The 21,823-nt window shown below is 40.7% G+C and overlaps 1 protein-coding gene across 21 annotated transcripts in view; it reads left to right on the top strand.

The window, feature by feature from the left end:
* Nucleotides 1–21,823, top strand: part of KCNMA1 (potassium calcium-activated channel subfamily M alpha 1) — a gene marked incomplete at both ends in the record, with an annotated part of 759,101 nt that overhangs the window by 594,901 nt on the left and 142,377 nt on the right. For 16 of the 21 annotated variants that reach the window (XM_080693568.1, XM_080693563.1, XM_080693576.1 and 13 more), the window contains 2 exons: nt 10,645–10,713; nt 20,200–20,286. In XM_080693568.1, coding sequence (XP_080549694.1) covers nt 10,645–10,713; nt 20,200–20,286 — 156 coding nt within the window. Of the gene's footprint in view, nt 1–10,644; nt 10,714–13,024; nt 13,037–20,199; nt 20,287–21,823 lie in introns of all 21 variants that reach the window. The other 5 variants (XM_080693573.1, XM_080693565.1, XM_080693559.1 and 2 more) reach the window with 1 other exon arrangement.

Genomic DNA, 21,823 nt, shown 5'->3' with positions numbered 1-21,823 from the left:
GGCTGTTTACTGAAATTTCTCACCCTGTCTTTAAGCAAAAGTTTAAATGCTAAATGGACTGGAAAAGTGAATAGGTAATTGATTCGGAAGGAGTTATTTTCTGAAAATGGATGCCCTGTTGTAACTCCATGTGCACCTTTCTTTGAGAGCGATTTCTCTTTCTGCCAGGGGAAGAAGTTAACCATTCAGAGGCACTGGGGCCTGGAACACTAAGGCTGGCCAAAGGGATTTTCTCTTCCTTGGAACTCAGCTTGCCTTGGATGGAAAGCCCAGGAGAAGTTGGGACTTAGATGCTTGTTGTTTTCAAAGGCAACTGAGGCTTACCTGTCTGTTGTGGAAATAGTCTGAGCATACAGTGGGGCTGCCAAGGCCTAGGGGAGGGTTCCTATGACATTGAGAGCAGCGTTAGCAGAGGGCTGGTGGGATCCTTTTCCTTGGCCCTCATGTTTCCCTGGCTTTCCTCGTGTGTATGTCTGATGTGAAGGCTCCCTTGAAAGCCCTTTGGCTCTTCCTGCATTCATGCTTCTCTATTCTTCCTCTGGAAACTTGAGTCTGTTCATGTTAAGACTAACCTGAATGGTAAGGATTGCTTCTTCTAGAGGCTCTCAGTGGGATACACAGGGTACATTGAACTCACAGAATTGCCCTACAATGTTGAATTTCCTTAAGGCTTGCGGCCAATATATTTCAAAAGTGGCATTTCACATAAAACACTAGATTTCTGGCCCCTCAGAAATCTAACATGTCCATATGGGACCTGAATTTCTACCAAATGCTAACTGGTTCCTGTTTTCTATAGAGAAAGGGACATACAGTCCTCACTTGCAGATGTCTAAACCAGTACAGATTTGCATCAGTGTCCTAGGTCTGGCCCTGTGCACACATGATCTTCCCAACCCTGACCTGTGAGTGGTGTGAAATCCACTGGTCTTTAGCACCAACTCAAGAGTTAGACCTTGGCAGATATAGTGCTGCTTGAATATTTCCCTTGATTTATTTTCATATTTAAAATATGGTCCAAGGAAGAGAAAGTCCTTCAGACCTGCCTGCCCTGTTGTCAGAGAATTTAGTATTTGTTCAGTAAAGCTTCTGGAATTAAAAAAAAAAAGCTAGCTTCCGATGTGAGTGAGAATGTGTTTAACTCAGTGCTATTATTCGTTTAATGCAATGATACAGCAGAGGTGGAACTAATCAATAAAGAAAGGACATTTAATGAGATTTAGGAACATCCCAAAACATTGAAGCTCTCCTCAAGCATTTGATTATCTGGAGGCTTAATTATCTGTGTTTTCTACTTTAAATTAAAGAAAAGCCATAATTCAAAGTTACCAGCAGTTTAATGATAACACTCTTCAATTCAGGTTAATTAAAGCACAGCCGTAATTAGAGTGTAGTGTTGTATATCACTGGGCTGGCGCATAAGTATTTTCATTACAGTAAGAATTGGCTATTCAATTTCAAGATGACATAAAGGACGCCAAAATATATTTTAAGCTGGTTCATGGAGAAGAAAAAGAATTGGGGATATTCTGGGTATAATAAAGCACAGATAAAATATACAGATTTTCAGAGCAGTTTCTGTAATTATGCACTGCACTAAAACAATATACAGCCAATAACATCTTAAAGCATGAAAAGAAATAAATTTGCTCTTCCCCTGGGCTGGCAGGAAGCCACCTTGCTGGGTAGAATCTCTGCATGGGGAGAGCATAGGGTGTTCTCAAGACAATTCTGTGAGAAGATAAGGGGGCAGATATGTAGGTAAAATTCAGGGTCCTATAACAACAGATGAGAAGGGGCTGGAGAAGCAGGAGGCCCCCAAAGCTACCTTCTTAAACATTTCTAACCAAGGAATACTCTGTCATCCAGGATGAGACTCACATCAACCATATACTTTGACTTCTTGGTTCTTGGCTTCGCTGTGAGTATAACCAAGAGATGTGGCTTTGTTCTAAAACCAGAAAGTAGTTTAGATAACATGTAAAATCATATATAGTTCCAATGATTTATAATGCTTATATTAACCATACCTGTTTTATGAACACAGAGACTCAGAAGACATAGGTAACTTCTTCATAGCTACCTGGCAGATGAGTTACTGAACAGGATTTCACTGCTGGGGCCTAGTACAGTTGCGAGGGGCTGGAGTAGGTGAGAGTTGAAGGCTAGCTTATCAAGACTCTCGCCGGGAGCTCTTTAAGCGGAGCCACATCTAGACATGAACATCTTCAGGTGTTAGTGTTTGGGGTGAGACCTGAAACTTTGCACTTTTATGAGCAAGCCAGGTGATTCTGATTCACAGAGAACTCTACATGCCTCTCTTCCCATCCCTCCACCACACTCTGGAAAAACCTCTTTTTGTTCCTACCCTGAGTTAGAATTGTAGGTGGACACGGCTTGCAAGCCTGTGTTAAGATTTGTGTGAGCTTTCTTTCAGTCCTTGCCTCTTCACATGGGGTATTCCACAGTCCCCAAGGAGAAAGGAGTGGGTTTGCACCCCACCATGCCAGGCAAACCACTGACTGTTCTCTCCACACACCACACCCGGTTCAGATTACTGCAGGACAAAGACACAGAAGTGCTGAGCCCTTTAATGCCCAGGCAGGTCTCCAGGGGATAAGCAAAGCAGTTTCTAGCAGGGAAGAACAAATAATCACTAAAAGCAGCAAAGTTCAGGGGAAGCAAGGGCAGTCCTAGATGCATCCTCCAGGTTCACCCCTTGGCCTTTTGAAGATCATGATGGGCACAGCCTGTACCTTCCCCAGGTTGCTCACAAGATATTCCTTTTAAGGGTCAGCAGCCCCTTGCTTTTGCCCCTGTGTTTGTGTGGCAGTAGCATCAAGACATAGGAGCTGAAGGCAAGACCGGCATCCCTTGTTATCTGAACACTAGTGAACCATCTGCTCCCTTTTCCCTCCCACTCCCCACGTACCTCAGCAGGTGACAGCCAAGGTACAGATGTCCAGCTGGAAGCCTGCAGGAACAAGGTTAGGGCTATGACACTTGCTGTCCCCAAAGAGTCTACTTTTGAGCAGTTGCCACAATAGGATGCTGTGTGATACATAGAGGGTGAAGCTGTGGAATAGCAAAGGCCTGGGCTCAAACCCCCTGATGGGCCACTTGCTGGCTATGTGATTTGGGGTGAAGTGCTCCATCTCTATGTGCCCCGTCCTTGATAGTGCCAGGTGCCTGACCTCTGACTTGGGGTGTACCCCCGCTCTCCTCCTCTCTGAAATAGGAATAATGTTACTTACCTCTCAGTATGAGTTAAAGTTCTTTTCTCCTCTCCTACCTCTCCTTTTTCTGCAACCCTTCATCCTCATAAAATATAAGCACCTAGAATTAAAGAAATACGTGGGGATTTTCCAAGTTTTGTTTACTCTTACTGTTTAGTAAATCCACCAGCCAATGGACCAGATACTTTTAATGAACTTGGGATATTTGTATCATTGTGCCAAGCTTGGTGCCACTTTTAATGGAAACTGCAATTCGATTTGATGAAATATATTTACATGAAAGATTAACAACAAAGCATTGAAATGCCAAGTAAAGGATTTGGCTTTCCTGTGGAGGCTTCTCAGAGTTTGGCTAAAGGAAACAAGACCCATCCTCGGCGGACAAAGTGCCCTCTAGGTGCCTGGGCACACAGCTGGATCACGGAAGCTGAAGGTTACGGGGAAAGCTCCCTGTAGGTGGGATAAATAGGGGAGGCTTCCTTGTAAGAAGGTTGGATTCAGATTGGAGTAAAGAGGGGAGTGGGTATTCTAGGTGATAGGGAATTGGGATGGGAGGCTGGGCCACACAGTATGACATGGAATTTTTCCAATGTCCTGAGATTTTAGGTGAGAGAAAGAAACACATCAGGTGTATTTGACATATGATGGTTTCAGGGAGGGGGAAGACAAGGATGGTGTTTTTATCGTGAGAGCTAGCTAGCAAAGGTGGGGATACCCTGCCCTGGCCCAGGTAGGCACAGAGAGGAGGGAGGATGTGGGCAAAAGGAGCTGGAAGAAATCACAGGTTCAGCAGCCCAGCTGTGGCAAGAAGGCTGTGTCCCAGGCTCTAAGTCTCCTGGTGAGCCTGTTAGTGGTTTATCACCTGCAAAATATAAAAGCTTAATTGTATCAGGTTTTACAGTGCAGAGGGGATTAGGACAAAGGATATATTTAAAATATGATGTGTTTCTCTGTCCCTCTGCAGCTGATGGAGCAGTTAAAATTCAGATTTGATGTGGAGCGTTTAATGCCTGGGTAACATGGGGAGTTCCACTTAGCTATTCCTTGGCTGCTCTGAAGGGCAGGAGTTCTGTCCCAGTGCAGGGGCGAGTGGGAGCAGGGCTTTGCTGGCTTAGCACAGTGCAGGGGCCTCTCCATCTCCTCCCCTACCCACCCACATTCAGTGTCCCTAGAAACCAGAAAATCACATTCTCATCAGTGTGCTTTTGCATGGACAGATGTTTCAAAAGAAATCACTTAAGGAAAATCTAAGAACACCACAAGACAGCTGAGCCCTTGCCCAACAAAAACAATACCTGACTTAACTTGGGTTCTGTGAAATCATTGTTTTTTCCAAGAAAGAGACCCAAATTTGAACATGGAGCAGAAAGACGCCAGGCAAATTTCATTGTTACATGGTAAGATTTCTTTACTTTCACCTGGCAGCAGAAATGAAATGAACATTTTAAGAGAATTTATGTAGGGCCTTAATTCTCAACTGTGTGTGTGTGTGTGTGTGTGTGTGTGTGTGTGTGTGTGAGAGAGAGAGAGAGAGAGAGAGAGAGAGAGAGACTGACTGACTGACTGACTGACTGACTGACTGACTCTGGGTATTGAGCCCCGGGGTGTTCTACCTCTGAGCTACATTTCCAGCCCTATTTTATTTTTTATTTGAAAGTAGACTGTCACTACCTTGTGGAGGTCCTTGCTAAGCTGCTGAGGCTGGCTGTGAACCTATGCTCTTCCTGTCTCAGCTTCAAGTACTGGAATTTACAAGCATATGCCACCACACCTGGCTCAATTCTTATCTTCTAAAACATATTTTCCACTCATGGAACTGGCCCTGACCATCCACTTATCTTGGGAATATGGTAAGTAAGACCAAACATGTAGAAACACAGTTGGACCTGGGGTGCACACTAGGGCCTGGTCAAGATCCTGACTTAGCAAACAGTTTTCCTTTTCATTGTATGTTTCTGATTAATGATAACAAAGTTCTCTAAACATGCATTTTTTTCACACTTTAGGCATGTCCATGTCAAATTGTCCATGTCAAAAAATGTAACGATTTTTAAGTTCAAGTGTCTTAGGTATGTTAGAGATTGTGTGTGTGTCTGTGTGTGTTGTGTGTGTTGTGTGTGTGTGTGTGCATGCATGTGTGTGTGTATTTGAGAGTAGAGATATTCCAAAGCCATCCCACTCCACTCTTATGAAAGAAGTGGAATTTCACAACATCTTGATGAACATTTTAAATTACTTATTATCTTGGTACTGGGTCTTACAAATCTTGATGTTTCAAAAAATTAATAAATTTCCAACTATATGTTTTCATTTCAAGAAGTTATTTCAAATCAAAGCTCCTGAGTGTGAATATTTCTCATGCTAGCCCCTGGATTGTAAAGACCTGCTTTCCCAGCATGTAATGTTAACATGCATCCACTCTGATTGCCTGCACTGGCGCGACATCCTGGGGGCCTGGGTAGCGGGAGAGAGATCTGCACTCCCTGGAGGAGCTGGTTTCCTGGGTATGATGGCTGCTCCTCCTTCTGTCCTCACCTGCCTTCCATGGGGAGTGAGACTTTTCCAACAGTTCGAGAACCACCTTTGCATACTCTTCCTGAGCACAATAGAAGGTGCAAACTCTATGACAGGTTTCTATGCCTAATTCACACCAGCAAGCAATCTTTCCAGTCAAAGGGGCTGATTTAGTGGGCAAGAACAATTTATTTCCCTCTGGGTAGGTAGAAACAGTTGGACTCTAATTCTTAAGAGCCTTTGTTCAGGAACATCTGGGTTGAAACTACTATAGTTTAACAGATGATGCTGGCAGTAAAAAAATCAAAGGCTTTTTATAATGTCATTGTCAAATTTGGTAGACCTCTACTTAATAATTATCAGGAAGGCAATCTAACTTGTTATTACAACAGTTTTATTGCAGATTGTGGGTTTAAGACCTTTTTGTGATGAGTAGCAATTTTTTAAAAAAATATAAGTCATTTCTATTTGCCTGTAATTATTTTTGCAGCCAGTGACAACTTCCTGCATGGGACCATATTGGGACATTTTGTTTTAGAAACCAAGAATTAAATTTTTTGCTAACTTATGGCTAATTTAATCCTGTTTATCACACTGTGAGGTTTTCTTGTGTTTTTTTTTTTCTCTTGCCTTTTACCTCTCCTCAAACTTGCCTTCTGATCCACATCATTTCTATGTTCATTGAAACATTATAGGCCAAGAAAAACCAGAATGACTGTAAGGAATAGATGACTAATGTCTGTTCTGCTTTACCTGCCCCCACAATGGTGTTGAATGATAAAAGTAAATTTTTAACGACAGGGTGTCAATTTTGGGTGGTCCAAAGTCATATTTGTAGGTGTGTAGCTCTTATAACATAATCTTTAGAATCCTCTAAGGATAAGTTGCTTTCTTTGTCTTAGAATTGTATTTGGTATATTGGATGGAAGGCAAACAGGTTCCCAGAGTAATCTCTGTTACTGTTTCCTGTCTGCTTCTATCAAATAAGATAAGCAAAGATGCATCTGGTTCAGGATCCTATCCTCACTTCCTGTGCTCTGCCTAGGCTTTTCTAGTTCTCCCCTTTGTCTCTTCCCCAGCACCCCAGCAATTCTAAAACTTCTGCCTTCACTGAAGCTTTATCCTTGCACTTTGTAAAATGCAAGTAGCAAAGCATTCCTCCTTTCCCAGTGGAGCCCCACCCAGAGGGCAGAGTGATAGGTAAGGAGGGATCACCACTCAGCTCTGCACGGTGCTCACTTCTGTTTTCCCCACTGGACCCCACCAGAGGCTGTACTTCTGCTACATGGTTAAGCCCAGGACCTCAACACTGGCCAACTCTCTCTGGCAAGATAAAGTATGACTTAAACAGTCATAGGGCAACCATAGTTCTACATTCAGTCTAAATCATGGCTTATCATTCAATGTATTTTATCTAGAGGATACCTATTAAAGCAGGGATTCAAAACTTAGATGCCTGTAGGCAGCAGGCAGTTAGTAACAAAATTTCTGTACTTATTAGAAACATCTGTAAAGCATACTATATCACTGAGACTTGATTTCTACCGTGTGTGTGTGTGTGTGTGTGTGTGTGTGTGTGTACACATGTGTGAGCGTGCGGGCACGCACTGTTATTGAACCTAGAGCTTCGTGCATGCTAGGCAAGTGTTCTACTACTGATCTATGTTCCTGGCCCCAATTTTGACTTTTGTTTTTATGTAAATTTCATTTGACATTCTGCCAGTTACTATTTCCTCTTTGGCCTGCAGCTTGTCTTCAGTACAAAAAGGGCAGGACCAGCCAGTTTGCAGGGCCCACGTCTGAAAATCGATGGTGTGATCCCATGTGCATACATTCACTGTTTATATCAGTCTCTCCCATTTCTTCTTTGGCCAGTGAGCAAAAGCTTGGTTTGGGTCGAAAGACTTTTTAAAATGAGACATATAAAGCAATGCAGGCATGAATTTGAAAGTTAAAAAGTTGTGGATTTAAAACTGGAAGAGGGAGATCTGCTGGTCTTTCCTCTAGAAGGTTGTTACGTGCATGAGGCCCATAGATTATTATTGACTTTCCTGCAATTGGAAGCACCTTTCTTTTTAATGCAGTTGATAAATGACATTGTAATATCTAGGAAAAAAGAATTCGCCACTACTATGAACAGTTCTTCCTTTCTCACTAGTAGGATTAGGTTCATGTAAGAAAAAAGCAAGTAAGATTATTAATCCTATTAATTACCAGAATCCTGGTAGTTGCTCATAGGATAGGATATCAACAAATTAGCCTTTTCATGATCCATGCTAAGATCAGTTTTTTCCTTGATTTTTTTTTCTGGCATTGAACTACTGTTTACATTAGATAGTGGTTACTTAATCTGATAATTTGGTTCAATAAACATTGCATAAACTATCTGATTTTTAAAAACAATTTGAGCTCCAGAAGTAATAACCCCATAAAAGGTGCATGTTAGTAGAGTTCTCTATGGGACATAAATTAAGAAGGGCATTTGCCCTGCTGTAGTTGGACATGTGTGTTGGTGTTTCAGCAAGCTGCATAATCAGCACAAAGCCCAGATCATTAAGTCTGCTGGCAGGAAGCAGAAAACCTGCAAGTCACAGATCTGCCTGGATGGATATGGTCCTTTGAAACCTGAGTGCCTGCTGAAGTTAGTGCTGGGGAGCCATGACCTCACACAGAGGAACAAGCAATAGGTCTCAGTCCTCTGGAAAGCATGAGGCCTTAATCAGCCCGTCCTTGCGAGCAATGCATCTCTATGATTTGACTCTCTGATCATGGTGCTTCTCAGTTAAAAGGCAACTAAAGCCCTCCCACTTGCTTAGAATAAGCTATAGACTCATCGCTGTGGCAAGCAAAGTCCTCACAACCTTGCTGCCACCTCGCTAATCATTCTAGATATGGCTTCCTCCATCCTATCCTTGCTGTTATTACTAGTTCTCAGACACCCAGGGTTTGTTTCTGCCCGAGGGCCTTTGCTTTCGCACTATCATGCCTTTTGTATGATATGGAAGGCTGAGATCAGAGGATCTCAGGTTTGAGGCCAACCTCAGCAAGTTAGTGAGATTCTCAGCAATTTAGCAAGATCTTGTTTCAAAATTTTAAGAGTGTGAGGCTGTGTGTAGTCCCTGGGTTCAACCTAGTATTAAGAAAAAAAAAGAAAGACAAAAGCTCTTTTCTCATATCATGCATCTCCTGATCCAGTGCTCTCTGCACCCTCAGAATGGTTCTCCTGGACCAGAAAATTTGACTTTTTTTTTTTTTTTTGCTAGTTACTCTTTATCCTCTCAGGTTATTTTCTTTTCCGCATAGCACTTGTCAGCTAGAAATTTATGATCTATTCATTCTATGTTTGCATATCGCCTCTCTCACTCTTACAATGCAATAGAGGCTTTGCTGGAGATGAAGATGGGTCTGTCTTGCCAGGTATTAGCTAGAGACTTTATCTAACCACTGGGCAAGTTACATGGGCTTCTGCACCTTAGTTTACCACTTGTAAAATAGAGATGTCAATAAAAGTCTGAATAACTGGGGTAATCTCTCCCTTTTAGAGATACTGTAAAGAATAAATAAGATCAAGGAATACCCCACTCTTTCACCCAGCACCTCATCCCCCAATGTTAATCAACCAACATTTTATCTCCCAAGCCCTTAAAACATATGTAATCATGCTCTTTGTAGAAACTTGTAATATATAATATATATGATTTGGGTTTTGTTTATGTGAGGTTTTATTTCTATGAATGTCTCAATATATTTTCAATCTAATTCTATCATGTTATTTACAATGCATATCTTTTCATATGATATTTTTTGTTGATCTTACTTCTTGAAAGTCCTTTGAATGCCTAATATCATATTGCACCACACTTTAACCATTGCCTTGTTATTGGGCACTTGGGTTGTTTTTGATTGTTCTGCTCTATATAAGTAGCATTCTCCTGAACATCTTTCTGAATACCTATTTTACAGCACCTCTTATTATTCATTGGGAGTCATTTGTTTGTTGAGCTTCTTTGTTTTCATGGGTCCATTCATTAAACACTCTATAGAATTCCAAACAAGTCCAAAAATCCCTAAAGCTGCTCTGGTCAGAGAGGAAAATCTCAGGGACATGAAAAAATAGCAAACAACCACTGCCAATGTGAAGGAGGCTAAGTGCTAAGTGATGGGCTTAGGAGCCAGGTGCAGGAGGAGTCCTGAGACTAAAAACTCAGAGAGCAGGAGTAGCTGGAGAAGATCCACCTCTTGGAAGAGTAGATGCGACTGGCTGGGGGGATCGTTGGGAGGAGAGAAGGCATTCTGTGGGGAGGTGAAGCAGGCCTGCAGGCAGGGAGGAAGGAACCAGGCAGCTTCAAAGCACTGGCAGACTAGGTGAGACGGCTTGGAGAGAGCCAGGAGTGGCAAAGCCATCATCATGTGCTGGGCACTTACACGGAGGCTAAGTATTATTACCATCATTCCAAGCACACAGGGGTCTGCTCAGAACAACAATATGAGCCATTTGTACAAAAGACCGAAATGCAATCCAAATAACAGGTCCAGCTGCTCCAAATCTCTCCCTCCCCCTGTAGTTAACATTTTACTACCCCACCGAGTAACTAATGAATCTGGCCTGGTGTAAATCCCTAAGCATGAATATCTGCTTGGGGCTTGTGTCTAGACATCCAATCCTGAGTGCAATTTGTACTTTGACCATCCAGCACCTTATCATTTTGAGAAGGTGGTTTAATGGGGAAGATGGGGAGGTGGTGCTTTGCCCCCTCCCTTTGGTGCCTGGACAGGAGCGAAGATCCCCCTGGACAAGGACTGTGTTAGGAGACCGAAAGGTCACAGTGGTGTTCGTTATGTGACTCTGCTCATCCAGAAGCACTGACTGTGCGGCTTCTCCATCTCATTGCAGGCTGTGTTTTGTGAAGCTCAAGCTGCTAATGATAGCCATTGAGTACAAGTCTGCCAACCGAGAGAGCCGGTAAGTTGGCTTCCACCCAGCCGCCGGTTGACTTTTATGGCGTGAGTGCATTCTAGGAATGTTCGATCTACTTCCTCTTTCTTGCACCTCATTTACTTGTTTGGAACTGGCTGCAACACCTTCTGCCCCTTGGTCACATCTTGCCATTGCTTCTATCTCAGACCAGCCTGACATCCCAAGCCCCACTGGACATTTCAGCGATTTCCCCAGAGAGAGGGATGAGCCATGCAAGTACCTCTACCCATTCATGCCAACCTGAGCCTTTCACTCCTAAACCCTAAACCAGGGACAGATCCTGTCTTGAAGCCCCTTCCACTGCTGTGAGCAAGAAGCAGGTGGACTCTGGCATCCTTTACAGCAGGCCTGGGGTAGAGCCATGATGGGAGATACCCGCTCTCTTGATGGCCAAATTACAAGCAGCCTATTGTGTGCCATATGTGCTTCTCCCCGTGCAGCCCAAGTCCAGGTGGCAGCATATCAGCTTCATGTAAATCAGCCAGGAGAGCAGAGCTCGGAAGCAGGAGCTCTCTTTATTTATTTATTTTGCACTTAATTATGTGCAAATCAGACTGATGAGGAATGGGGTCTGGTTGACATAGATAACACTCCAGTCAATATATGGGTTCATTGCTGGAAGAGGACAACATCATGTTAACAAAGAATTTTGTTGATGGGATATTGTGTGCATTACAGATCAAACAGAGATGATTTTTGTTACCCAATTCTTCTTGATAGTTTTGAAGAAAGAGAGATGATTGATAGAAGCTCCAGCTTTTTTTTTTCTGATATGACATATTTGGAGTCTCTTTCTAGAGTAAATTACTTGTTTCTGAGTGTACAGTGCAGTGGTTCTGACACAGGCCTTCATAACAGAACAGAGTACAGGGCAAGACTAGAAGGTTCCAGCTATCATATTTAAGGAGTTTTTTATTATCTGGATGAATGACCCCATAAAATCAGACTTCCAAATGTAGTCTTGTGTCTATGATGAAAATAAAACCATGAGACGCTGGATTGTATGCAAGTCAATCCAGTGTGTCTTCTCTTACCTTAACCACCAGATCAGATTGCGTGCAAAGCCAATCTGATCCAAAGCTGTGCTGTTTTAAGAAGCCAAATCAACCCCCCAAAAGTTGAAGTGGTAGATTTGGTAGTCACATGTATAAAATTGTCATAGCAGTTAATGAATATGTACATAGGCATACATTTTTCTTTTCCATGTTGGCAAAATGAAAAATATCATTTGCAAAAAGCTGAGAGTGTCCTGGCTATTTGTTGGTCAGCCGATAAGGTGGAATTTTTTGAGATCACTGCTTGCATGAGTTGTTGCTGATCCTCACCTCTACCTGTGTATGTGTTGGGGGGATCCATGTATCCTGGGTTTTTGCAAATGATGTTCTTTGAGTTGCCAAAGTCAGCAAATCTTTGTGTAACTCTTTGTTCTCTCTTTATCACTTTTGTGAATTTCTAAAAAAAAAAAAAAAGTGTCTTGATGATGCTAAAGAGTAATCTTCAAACATTCTGGGATAGCTTCAAGGCAGGAAGCTGCACCAGGAACCTTGACTTGTGGTCCCTGACCTTTTGGTCACAGTGAGAGAGGGAAAAACAGTTCACGATTCAACATGAATCTGTTACCATTCTAACGAAGCAAACTCAGCTATCTCCCTGAAGACAAAAATCTTTTTCTTTGATGGGAGCTCTAATTTATTTACAAACCTGAGATATTTTCAACAAAGCCACACTTATAGATAAGTTTCCAGAAATTTCTTTCCTCAATAAAGGGCAAAAGGAACTTGTTTGGCTTTGTTTTGGCTTCCTGTGTGCAGTTGCCAGCTTCAATCCTCAAATTTAGCTTGGTCTCAGCGTGGAAGCACATTGGTTCTTGTGGAAAAAAGTGTGTTTGAGAGAATGTGGATCATGCCCTGAAAAACCCAGGATGTACTACCCAACATAAAACCATGTTAAAAAAAATTATTTGCACAGAAAACAATTTTAATTTTTTTAATCTATTTATAAAGTTCCTATTTCATTTACTCTCACATTTTGCAACTGACCAGATATTCAGGTTCAGAGAAGCCTGCCTTTCCTTCCCACCTTCTTGCACTTCAACCTGTGTTTAATGACCTCCTCTGTTGTTAGTTTCACCCCATGATACTGTTTTCATGCTTTGCTTAAAAAAAAAAAAAACCTTGTTTTCACATGCATCCTTCAAATGATTTGAAACAAAGGTTTTATTCCTTCTTTCCTTCCGGTGTCAGTCAATTTATTATCAAATTGTTTGATTTTAAATTCTTTTCTTGTCGTTTTGCAGAAGCCGAAAGCGGTATGCACTCTTCGTTAACTTTCCTTCCAACCTCCACCCTCTGTCTACACTCCTAACCACAGGACTAACCATTTTCCAAGAACTCAAGAAGAGAGAGATTATATATATATTATATATAATCTTATTCCCTTGTCTAGTGTGTGTGTGTATATATATATATATGTATATATATACACACCTCTCTCTCCAACTAGAGTACATAAAAATGGACAATAGCGTACTGCTATTCTCGTTTGGTTTGTGATTCTCTTGGATGACGCACTAACTTCTTTGCAGGAAACCTAAAAAAAGGAAAGGCATAATCCTATTTTCAGTCATGGCACCAATGATGGGAAACAAATGCTATTAAAGTTGAAAAGGAGGACGCTTGTCTTCAGCCTTTGTGTCCGTTTTGTATCGTTCTGATGTGTCTTGGTGTCCACCAGATGCGGACGCCATTTTGTCTACATTCCACAGCCACGCTCCCAGTGACCTCCTCCTCCCTGTGTTGTTTCCACTTTATAGAGCAGAGTTTCTGTCCTTTATGCACAAAACACAGACCAAGCCCTTGCACTTTTATTTTTCCTCATGCCTGTTTTGCTGCTCTTATTTTGAATATTTAATTTCTTGGGCAGTGCTCATAAAGACTAAAAACGCTGCTAATAAATTGCCAGAGTATCATACTTAATTTAGCAGATGAGTACTGTTTATTAGGTCAAACTCACGATTTTCTTCTTTTTCCTGGTATATTTGGGCATATTTCTTAATATGAAGTATCTCAACTTTCACCCTTTAACTTCCCCCTGTTTTGCTGCTGTTTTATGTTGCCTGAAGCATGACTTAAATCATCATCATTGGCATTTTTAAAAAACCTTTTGGATAAAATTCCCAACATAGTTTTTCAATAATGTGTTCTTTAAAATGGTATTGTTGAAAACAGATTATTGGGATATCTACTTGTTTATCTTTTCCCAGAGTTGCTTTTCTCTGTGACTGTAATCACTGTCATGTGTTTGTGTTTGTAATTGTGTATATGTGTGTGTGTGTGTGTTTGTCTGAAACTCTTCACAAAGTTAGATCTGTAATTTTTTGAGATGTGTATAAGTAGAGGTGGCTTCCTGTCAGTTTGGTATTATTGATATGATCCAACTGCGAGAAGTTACTGCAACACTTTGCATCTTCAAAGGTCCACAGCGGGCGCATCTCTGCTGTTGGCTTTGGGCCTTTGAGTCTTTATCTTGTGGTGAAGGCATGTTGTGATATAGGCATGACTTGTCCCAAAGCGTACCAGAAAGTGAAATGGCTTGCTCCCAGCACCAAAGATCTGGCATTATCCTTCACATATTCTCTCTATTCCCTTTATCCACATGGCTAATATTTTTCAGATATGTGAAATATCTTTTATATTCAGTTTCTAAAATTATTGTGATGGATTCAGATTAATCAAGTTCTTACCTGTATCATTGGTGGGACACAGTGGTCATTTGAATCTGACTGACTGGGAGCAACCTTTACTATGCTGTCTCTATGTAAATGAACTGTACTTAAGTATATTGAAGCATGGGATATATAAATGTGGCCCCTACACTTAAAGTAAAAGTGTGCATGTCTAGTTGTGTGGAACTCCAGCAGCACATTGTTTTTAAGCCCAGAAGAAATGGAAAGCTCCAGAAAGGTGATAAGATTGAAGTTTTGGGATTTCTCTGAGCTGTTTCCTAACTTAGTCCACAAACTACAGAGCAGTTAGTTGTGCTCTCTAAGAGGGGACACAATTGGCTCAAACCAAGGCCCAACTGATAGCCATTGTATATGAACTTTCACGATCAGAGAGGCCTCTTCCCAGTAGCATGATTTATCTGGGAAGGAACTGAAGTCCTAAAAAGTTCTTATTTTTTTGATCTAGTTAATTAAGTCCCACTAGCTTAATAGATACAACTATAATCACCATGTTATCAAGTATAAACTGTATTCTCATATGAGTCGTGATATTTTTTAATTGCTTGGGGAATGGTACCTGACACCTACCAAATATGAAGAGGAGAAGAGAGAGATACGTACTGATCATGTTTGTCCATAATAGATAAAAGTTTTCTTTGAAACAATATCTGTTTCAGTTAAAATATTAATCATTAGTCATCTCCCAAAACAACAGTTAGCTAAGCAAAGGTTTATGATGATTAAAAAAGTGATCACTATATGTTTCTCAGTTGTTGCATAGAAGTGTTGGAGAAAAAAAAGTCATTTCTCCTGCATCAAGTCCTGGTCCTCCACTCTGACCAGATTTCAACAAGAGACCAGCAAAATATGAGGCAGCCTAATACCTTTTAAAGGGCTCTGATTCAGACCTTTCCATGTTGGCCTGAGCCCTGCCTTCCCATTTCCTGGGTGTGTGTTTATAATTAGGAATACATATTTCAGTTCTATGTGAGTTGTGCCTTCAATATTTGAAGTCCTAACTCCCCAAGTAATTCCCTCTTTATGTATTTGCATATTTTCATGTTAATACTTCATACCTCTGAGAGATTGTAAGCTCAGTGGCCAGCCTCCTAGAAGACATGTGGTAAACTCCTTGATCAACTTGAATGATAAGAATTAGTCTAGTTTTTAATTGAGGCAACTACTATCTTTCCCCCTATTAGAAAAGTAAGGTCAATGATCTGTTTTTTTTTTTTATTCATTCAACAAGCCTTGAGAGGTTCTATCTCATTTAGGGCTCTAAGCCTGCTACTATGAGGAGCTCAAAAGTAAATAGAATGTGGCCATGTTTTTCACCTTTCTATGCAACTCTGGGTTCCTTGCAGAAAATGGTGAGTGAGTAGACAGATAATTAGTCTAGATATAGAACTAGCCTGAGAGCAAAAGAAAAAGAGAGAGTAAATGTCCTTGGAGAAGGGATAGCAGTCACCCCATGCTTCCAGTGATCACTGGGTGTTTTCTGTTGAAAACAGCAAAATCATGGAACAAAACAGGGTTATTTATATGTTCCTTGAAAAGAGAGAACATCCACCACTGCCAAGAAGATGTCCTTAGTGGAATTCTGCTAATGGATATATGGGATTTTTTTCTTAGATATTTTCTTGATTATTCACATGACACATCTTGAAGTTTATCTCTGATAAGCTAATGAACTAGACAGAGTTGGAGCCAAAGTTGATTTAAAGTGGTGCACAGGGAAGGAGACTCTTGGCAAGCCAAAGAACAAAACAAACTCAGCACCAAATATTCTCCTAAAGAGATCAGAAAACTTTGGGGAAAATTATATATTCCCATTATGAGGTCAATAACAAATTCTAAGGGTAATGAGCATTTTTCAGAAAAAAATAATAAAATGTTATTTACATTTAAAGTCCTTACCTTTTTATATTTTCAAAAAGAGGAGGGTTAGGTTAATGTTTGTTTAAACTTTCAGACTTGGAATGTGGCTAAAAGCACTTAACATCTGGAATATCCAAAACAGTAAGGTATTTCCTCAAAGAGTCTTTGCGAAATTCAGTATTCTTACCTAGAAAATATTATATATGTCATGGGCCCTGGTGTCTTCATCATATCCTTAAATGTATGAGCTGAATCCAGCTTAAATGTATTAGTTGAATGCAGCTAAATAATTTTTTCCTCCTTCCCTCCTTCCTTCCCGCTCTCCTTTCCTTTCCTTTCCTTTCCTTTCCTTTCCTTTCCTTTTCTTTTCTTTTTTCTTTTCTTTTCTTTCTTTCATCTCTCTTGCTTTCCATTTCCTCATTCTTTCAGATTCCACCCAGAAGGCTACAGTAACCTTATCTTAATATCTGCTGCCTCGCAATGCACAAGGAGATGATTGAGACCATCTCACCCCCTCCACAGGGAACAGGAAGGATCCTGGGATCCCACATTCTGGAAAGCTCTTAGAGATGCTTTCTGTTTCTTACAGCCAGTCTTAAGATTTAGGGAACAGGAGCTACTCTACATGTAGCCAAAAGTCAGCCTGAATTAGCCCATCTCCAGCTGTTGTATGGGGACAAAATGCTTTGGGTACTGCAGTCAGGAAAAGGGTTTCCATACCCATGGGGAACCTTTTAGATAGTTTATTAACACCAATGATATAAAAGAAATCAGAGTTGTGATATTGTAAGAGTTTATTTATTTTTATTTAGTTTTATAACACCCTTCCTTATTATTAATAACAATCATAGTCAAGCATGGTGGCACACACTTGTTATCCCAGTACTTGAGAGGCTGAGACAGTATCACAGGTTCATGGCCAGCCTCAGCAACTTAGTGAGGCCCTCTGCAACTTACTGAGATCCCATTTAAAACAAATAAAAATAAAATAGGCTGAGGGTACAGCTCAGAGATAGAATGACCCCCAATACCTCCACCACACACACCAATCATGGATCAAGGATATACTATGTCACCTAACACATGATACAAACATTAATTGCCCCAGAAACAATATAAACTGCAGATTAACCTATTTTAAAGAGGGGGAGAGTGAGGCTTAGCTGTTTGCACATTCCCATACCTAGGATCCAAAATGGTAAGGCCTGATACAGGCACCTGAGTGTTTAACCAACAACAGCAGATTATGCTCTATGTGTGTACAATATGCCACAGTGAAACCCACTCTTCTATAAAATCATTATGCACCAATACAAAACAATAACACTTGAACACCAATGTGCTCTGCCTCAGAACCCCACATCGTTCCTTTCATACTAACTTAACTAAAAGAAGCTTGAAGGTTATAATAAATTATGTTAACCTGCATTTTCTAAAATGACAATCCTCAATTTTTATCATAGGCCAATTCTTGTTCCCTGTAGATAAAGAACAGGAGAAATGAAACAAAACTTCTCATTGGTAGGAACCTTACTATCACCTCACTTCACAGTGACCCAGTGGCTCGATCCCCGTGGTATAATTGATGAGACACACTGTGTGCAAAGAGCAAACAGGGGTCTGTGTGAGCCTTATTTTGTACATATATGCCACCAGATGATGTGCGTCAAAGTTTCAATTCCATTGTTCAAATCATGATAGGATATTTCTTTACTCAGAAGTTTTTCTTCCATTCTAATGTGAATTACATATCAAAATGGAAACGTTTCCAACTTTAAGAAACTAGCTGTTTTAGGTTCCCAAAGCGCATGGGATTGGTTAGGGACATCGGTGTGCATTATTATGTGGTGGAAAGTTCTTTACCCCGTAACTTCATCTCATCTGGGTGGAGAATTTTGTTGAGAAGCCCTGTGTTCCATTCCATGGGGCTAGCTACTTGGGTACATTTTATAATAATAAAATAATAAAAGTAAAATTATCTACCCTACATGATGTCTTTTAATGCTCTGAACAACATTATCCCTTTTACATGATCTCATTTAATGCTCTGAAGAAAGACTTTGATTATCATTAGCCTCCTCTCGTCACGGAGAAAACTCAGTACTAGGGCTTGGTAACTTCCCAAGATCAGCCAGCTACTGAGCAGTAGTGCTGGAATTTGAACCCAACTTCTGACTGTAGAATCAGAGAATTTAAGAGCTGCCTGTAGGCAAGGAGGTAAGAAAATATGCAGGATTCAGAATTCAGCCTTTCTAAAATGTCATATTTAGTTGATTTGAAAAATAAATCCATTTAAACTGTTAAGCCTTGGCCCTTTCCCCTCAGGATCATGCCAAGTCGGAGGGTTGTGACACCGGCAGCCAGGGAGTTGGCGGAGGGGTAATTAGGAGGTGCCTGCGTAAGGTTGCTGCCCGTCGCAAACTGCGCTATCGGTGTGGATTGCTGCTTTCTGGTTTGGAAAGAATCTCAGTTCTGCCTGTGGTTCTAGGGCAGAATACTCAAATCTTCACAGACTCTTGCTACTGTTTAGTGTTAATAACAGCGATGGCACAGGCTCAGTTTCCTTCTGTCAGGTCTTGGTATAGGTAGTGGTGGATGTTCTTATTTTTGCAGTAATGAGCTGCTCAGCATTCTCTCAACAGAACAAAAGTTCACCTGGGTACTTCCTGTATTGCTACGGGCATATCACTCTTGGCCATAGTGCTCTCCTGGAATGACTTTACCAGAAGAAAAACATTACATGTTAATTACCACCCTCTGCTTTGATTGTTCTGAGCAGCTGAGGACTTCCTTTAGACTGATTCCAAATGCCTATTACCTTCATCACCATCTTTTCAGATCAAAGAATGCTTCTGTTGTCAGTTGCTTCATTTAGAGTCCCTAAATTCATCTCCCATTAGCCCAGAGCCTCCTCCTAGTCTCTGGGTAAAACACTCCTAAATTGTGTTTTTGATCTGCACAAAATTAATCTTGTTTGTTCCATCCATTTATTAGAATAGGACACAGTTATCTGTCAGTCCAAACATAACATGGTCACCTAGTCTCTCTATACCACTTTGAAATAGTACAGTGTATATTTAGGTATTAGGTTCATATTTCCTTGTAGGTAAGGGTTTTTTTAGGAATGATTTTTATTTGTTTTCTAACTACAGTTTGCCCCAATTAGGAGATACTAGACATACATCTTATTCAAGCACCCCATGAAGTTTTATAAACAGCAGATTGGAATTAAGTCTATCCAACTGCTGGCATTTTTTCTTGATCACCGTTGGGTGGGTAGATCCAGTTCTTTCTACATAGGCTGTGCATGGAATCTACTTCCATGTCTTTATCAATGTTACAGTGATGTTCAATTTGCTTATGCACTGATTATAGGTGTCTTGTACCATTCCCAAAGTAATATGTGGTATGTAAATATTTATGTTTCTGTATACATATAGGGGTCCCATTAATGCTCTGTCACTGAATGGAAATTGACATAGCAAGAGCTTCATGAAACCAACAATGTTTCAGCATTGAGCCTGGATAACAGTCAAAAAGGATACATTATGAGGAACTTTGCTCCACATCAGATGCTCACGGCAGCTAGACTGCCCCATTATGCAAACTAGGCCCTAGAACCAATATTTGCCTTGATTTCCTCTAGTGGGGGTATGCCACTGTGATTTAGCCAGTCGAGATTAATGGTGGCATCATCCAGCTGAATGTGTGGCCCAGTGGCTATCAAGCTCTAGAGAAAACCTTTGGAGAAAGCATTAGACTAGTGGACCCCTATAAAAAAAATAATAGAATGGTATTGCCTTCAAGGTTTTACTCAGAACATAACCTCACACATGTGTCTTTTCTGTTTGTTTTTGTTTACTGAGCAGTATATTAATTAATCCTGGAAACCATCTTAAGATCCAAGAAGGTACTTTAGGATTCTTCATTGCAAGTGATGCCAAAGAAGTTAAAAGGTAAGAGTTTATTTCCATCTGCCTCCCTTTCTGTCCCAGCCATAGACTTTTTGATCTACTGAGATGAGCAAGTTTTCATGTGGCCAGGACTGTAACCATAAATCTTCTTAACATATCTATGGGGCTCCAATGGTATAAAAGGTTTAAGAAAAAGAAGTTGTGCTTTCAGATAATCTCATGAATTCCTTTTCACATAGTCAGTTTCCTATTTCTGAATTTTAATAATAAATTTTAGAACAAAGAAGCCTAGTTATATGCTTTGTCATCTTATGAAGGAAGATACTGAGGCCCAGAGAGCTGAAGTGACTGCTCTAGGTCATCCTAATTTTTGAAGACCCAGAACAACATAGCAGGACAACAAACTCCTTGTCCAGTGCTCTTTACTTACTATTATCTGGACAAATTTCCTAGAGAGTTATCAGTGTTTTTCTCTAAGCGATAGTACCCTAAGTGCCAAGTGAAATTTCAAAAATATTTTGGATTAATTTCCAAGGAAATGTCAAGCTGGCTGTACTTCTCTTTGCAGCCTTTTAGGTATGTGGCTAAAGTTGTCAGGTTCCATGGTGAAGCCTCTGTAAGTACAGTACAGGATTTCATCAGCCGCGATGTTTCATGGCATATTTATTCATGTCCTCAAACCTGTCTAAGGCTTTTGTACAACTACGTGAAATATTGTTATTTCATTCTATCCTTTCAACTTGAAAAAATTGACTAGCAGAAAATATCATACCAATATTCAATGATAATTATACCTTAAATTTCTTAAGTAAATGATTAATTGTGGAGGTCTGTAGTTACCCACAACAGCCTGTTGTGTTCATTTAATGAGTTTCTACTCAAAGCAGCCCTGGGCTGGATGTGTGGCCTTCTCTTTTGCTGCTTGTCCAAGCAGCCCTGAAAGGTATATCTTGTTAAACACTCAGGGGTATCCTCATCTGTAAAAATGAGATCAATGATATGTTCAAGGCCATGCGACACATAAGCAAGTGCCAGAGCTCAGATGGGCACTGGCCTTTCCTTTTCTAAAACCCTTGTCTCTCTCCCCCAAGCATGAAAATGCTGAAACACCCTTATGGAGGGTCCACTGTGCACCAGCACTGTTCTGAGTACTGACCAGGTTCTCTATATTTATAGATGTACCCAATTCTCCCACCGCCTTCTCAGTTAGGTGGCTGCATTACTATCTTCCACTTAATATTTCAGAGAACTGAAGCACAGATTGGTTAATCCCCTTGCCCAAAGTCACACTGCTAGTGGGTAATAAATCCAGGACTTAAACCCAAGATGTCGAGTTCCCAGACCTGTACTCTTAATTATGTGCTAGGGGTGAGTGAGGCTGACATGTTGAGCATGGAACTGTGGTATTTGACAACCCATGCTTATGATTTTCTTTTATTCCTCCCACTCTATCAAACAACCTATGCTAATTACAAAAGCTTTCAAGCAAAAGAACATACAAGGTGGAAGAGCATAAAAATGGCTTTAAAACTGAGCTTTCTAATAGCTTAAATTTCCTCTTATAAATTGGGAAAAGATT

Source organism: Muscardinus avellanarius (genome assembly GCF_963383645.1).
Source record: "Muscardinus avellanarius genome assembly, chromosome: 4".
NCBI lineage: Eukaryota > Metazoa > Chordata > Mammalia > Rodentia > Gliridae > Muscardinus > Muscardinus avellanarius.
The sequence above is the reverse complement of the archived record's forward strand: the minus strand, read 5'-3'. Positions and strand labels throughout refer to the sequence as shown.